Source organism: Tuber melanosporum (assembly GCF_000151645.1).
Source record: "Tuber melanosporum whole genome shotgun sequence assembly, scaffold_6, strain Mel28".
NCBI classification, from domain to species: Eukaryota; Fungi; Ascomycota; class Pezizomycetes; order Pezizales; family Tuberaceae; genus Tuber; species Tuber melanosporum.
In genome coordinates, this window is record NW_003299106.1 from 77,653 (window position 1) to 79,882 (window position 2,230).

The 2,230-nt window shown below is 49.1% G+C and overlaps 1 protein-coding gene across 1 annotated transcript in view; it reads right to left on the bottom strand.

Moving 5' to 3' along the window:
• The window catches only part of GSTUM_00009605001 (uncharacterized protein), a 4,125-nt gene that overhangs the window by 966 nt on the left and 929 nt on the right, over window positions 1-2,230 (bottom strand). The window contains exons 3-7 of the mRNA XM_002840808.2: window positions 1,829-2,202; window positions 1,195-1,289; window positions 656-1,132; window positions 227-550; window positions 1-151 (exon numbers count right to left, since the gene is read on the bottom strand). The exon at window positions 1-151 is cut by the window's left edge and continues 966 nt beyond it. Coding sequence (XP_002840854.1) covers window positions 1-151; window positions 227-550; window positions 656-1,132; window positions 1,195-1,289; window positions 1,829-2,202 — 1,421 coding nt within the window. The remainder of the gene's footprint in view (window positions 152-226; window positions 551-655; window positions 1,133-1,194; window positions 1,290-1,828; window positions 2,203-2,230) is intronic.

Below are 2,230 nucleotides of genomic sequence, written 5' to 3' on the forward strand. Positions count from 1 at the left end.
GCCAGCTTAACCCTTCGTCATGGAGGAAGTGCCTCAAGGCAAATCTAGGCGCTCGCTTGTAAGACATCAGGAACCCTTGGATTTCCGCTGGGGTGAATTTGTTCTCCGGTATCATCTCCGCGAATTTCTCAGAGAGTTGGTGAATGGTCAACTTGTACTGCTCCTCCCTTGCCTCGCTACTCTTCTCTGTCAGCGATAGCAATGGCTCTTCCTCCCCGCCAAAAACTTCCTCCTCTTCTTCAACAGTAGCCGAATCGATCCCATCAACACTAGAGTAAAGTTCCCTAAATATCTCTGCCAATGTGGCCTTGCAAGCGTAACCAAATTCAATCTGCATGTCGACTCTGCCTGGGCGTATGAGAGCTGGGTCAAGCCGCTCTCTGTGGTTGGTAGTCATAATCAGAATCCTCCCTTCGTGACTTGCAACGCCGTCAATAGCGTTTAGAAGTCCTGAAAAACTAACAGACACCCTCGGCTGCCTTGCGGGAGACGGTGGATGGGAATTGTCGCCCCCAGATCTGCTAGATTTCTTCTCCTTTCTGTCCTTTGCCTTGTTTTTAGAGGGCCGTGATTCGTCATCAGAGTTAGCCTCCTCGTCGTCTGAGGAGTCCGAATCGGAATCCTCAACCAGGTCATGTCTGCTAGTGCGTTGCACACCGGCGCAGTCAATGTCCTCCAAAAGGACAATGCATTTCCGCGGCAGGCCAACAAAGAGCATAGTAAGTGTCTCGTCCGTGAGACTTCCAGTGGATAAACTCAAGATATAGAGGGGAACTTTGAGCTCCCCGGCAAGAGCAAGGCTCAAACTTGTTTTCCCAGTACCAGGTGGCCCATAGAACAAATACCCGCGGCGGTATGGCAAACCGCGTTGAGCATACCAGCGAGCAGTTACCGGGTTCAAATACTCCTTGACATCGCGAAGGAGATGAGATTTAGAGCCCCGAGGCATGATGACAGTAGAGATATCGCGGGAAGGTCGATGACGGCCTTGGTCCCAGTTCTTTTGAGCGAACGGTGTAGGCGAAAGTGTATATACCATAGTTTTCCTTGACTGCGCCTGGAGATACTCCTTCCGTGCTTCAGCAAGAAGCTCGCGAAGGAGGGTTGGCGAACGGCCGACGGTGGTTAGTACCTGCCAAGCATCTGAGTGAGCTGAAAGAAAGCACACAAAAGTGCGGGGTGATAATTACTTACCATGGTTTCGTCTGGAATATCGCCTGTGTAATACGACAGGTCCAATTTACGATTAATGATAATTAAATTCCTCTTGTACCAGAAGTGGAGAAACCCTATAGACATTCCGTCAGCAAAAATATTGATATCATTTTTTCTCCAAAGATAAGTCAAGCTCAGATAGAAGAAAATACAACTGGCTCCACAGGGCGTTATCCACGCCAGATCGGCCACCCGTGTCAATGATGGCAGGGCATTGCAAATATTTTTGATACCGGATATAGATCACTCAGCTGAGTGGGAGGGGGGAGAAGGGATAGTAGTAAGGTGGGGAGAAGATGGAAGAGAAAGAAATGTAGTGAGAATGGGCTAAAACTGCAATTGTCTCATGACAGCAGTCCGGGATTTCGGTCACGGCATCAACGCTACAGCAGTATTCGTAGAACCCCCGGCGAGGAATGGGAAAGAAAGGTGAAAAGGAGGAGTAACGTGATTTGAGCATATGATCCGCTCTAGAGGGTAATTTTTTGCTCAAATCGAATCACTAATCCAAGCGGATGGTGAGAACACCCACTCGGTTGTGCTGACAGAATTCTAAGGAGAGGGAGTGGGGAATAACCATTGTGGGAAAAGTAAGGAAGAGAATTTCACATACCAGGAGCGGGTGTATACTTGAGCTTTGGACCTAACCTGTCCTCTTCCGCACATCCACCACCTTCATCACTATCAACCTCTTCGTCGTCGTCATCCTCGTTTCTGCCTGCGCCGTCTCCAAACGGACCGTACGAGCTGTACCTTCGAACGGCATGGCTCATGGGATTCTTCCTACTAGTAACACAGAATAGCCGGCAATCCGTAGAAATACGATTGACTGCCAGCCAACGCATAACATACAGGTAGGTTACATCGGATGAGTGGATGGTGGCCGAAGAAACCAGGTTGGCTGATATAAAACGTGTGAGGGTGGTGAGGGAAGAGATAGAATAGGTAAAAAAAGAAAAAAGAGATGTCAGGAGGGTCTTGGGGGAACTGAGCGCAGCGATGCTAGCTTAATTCC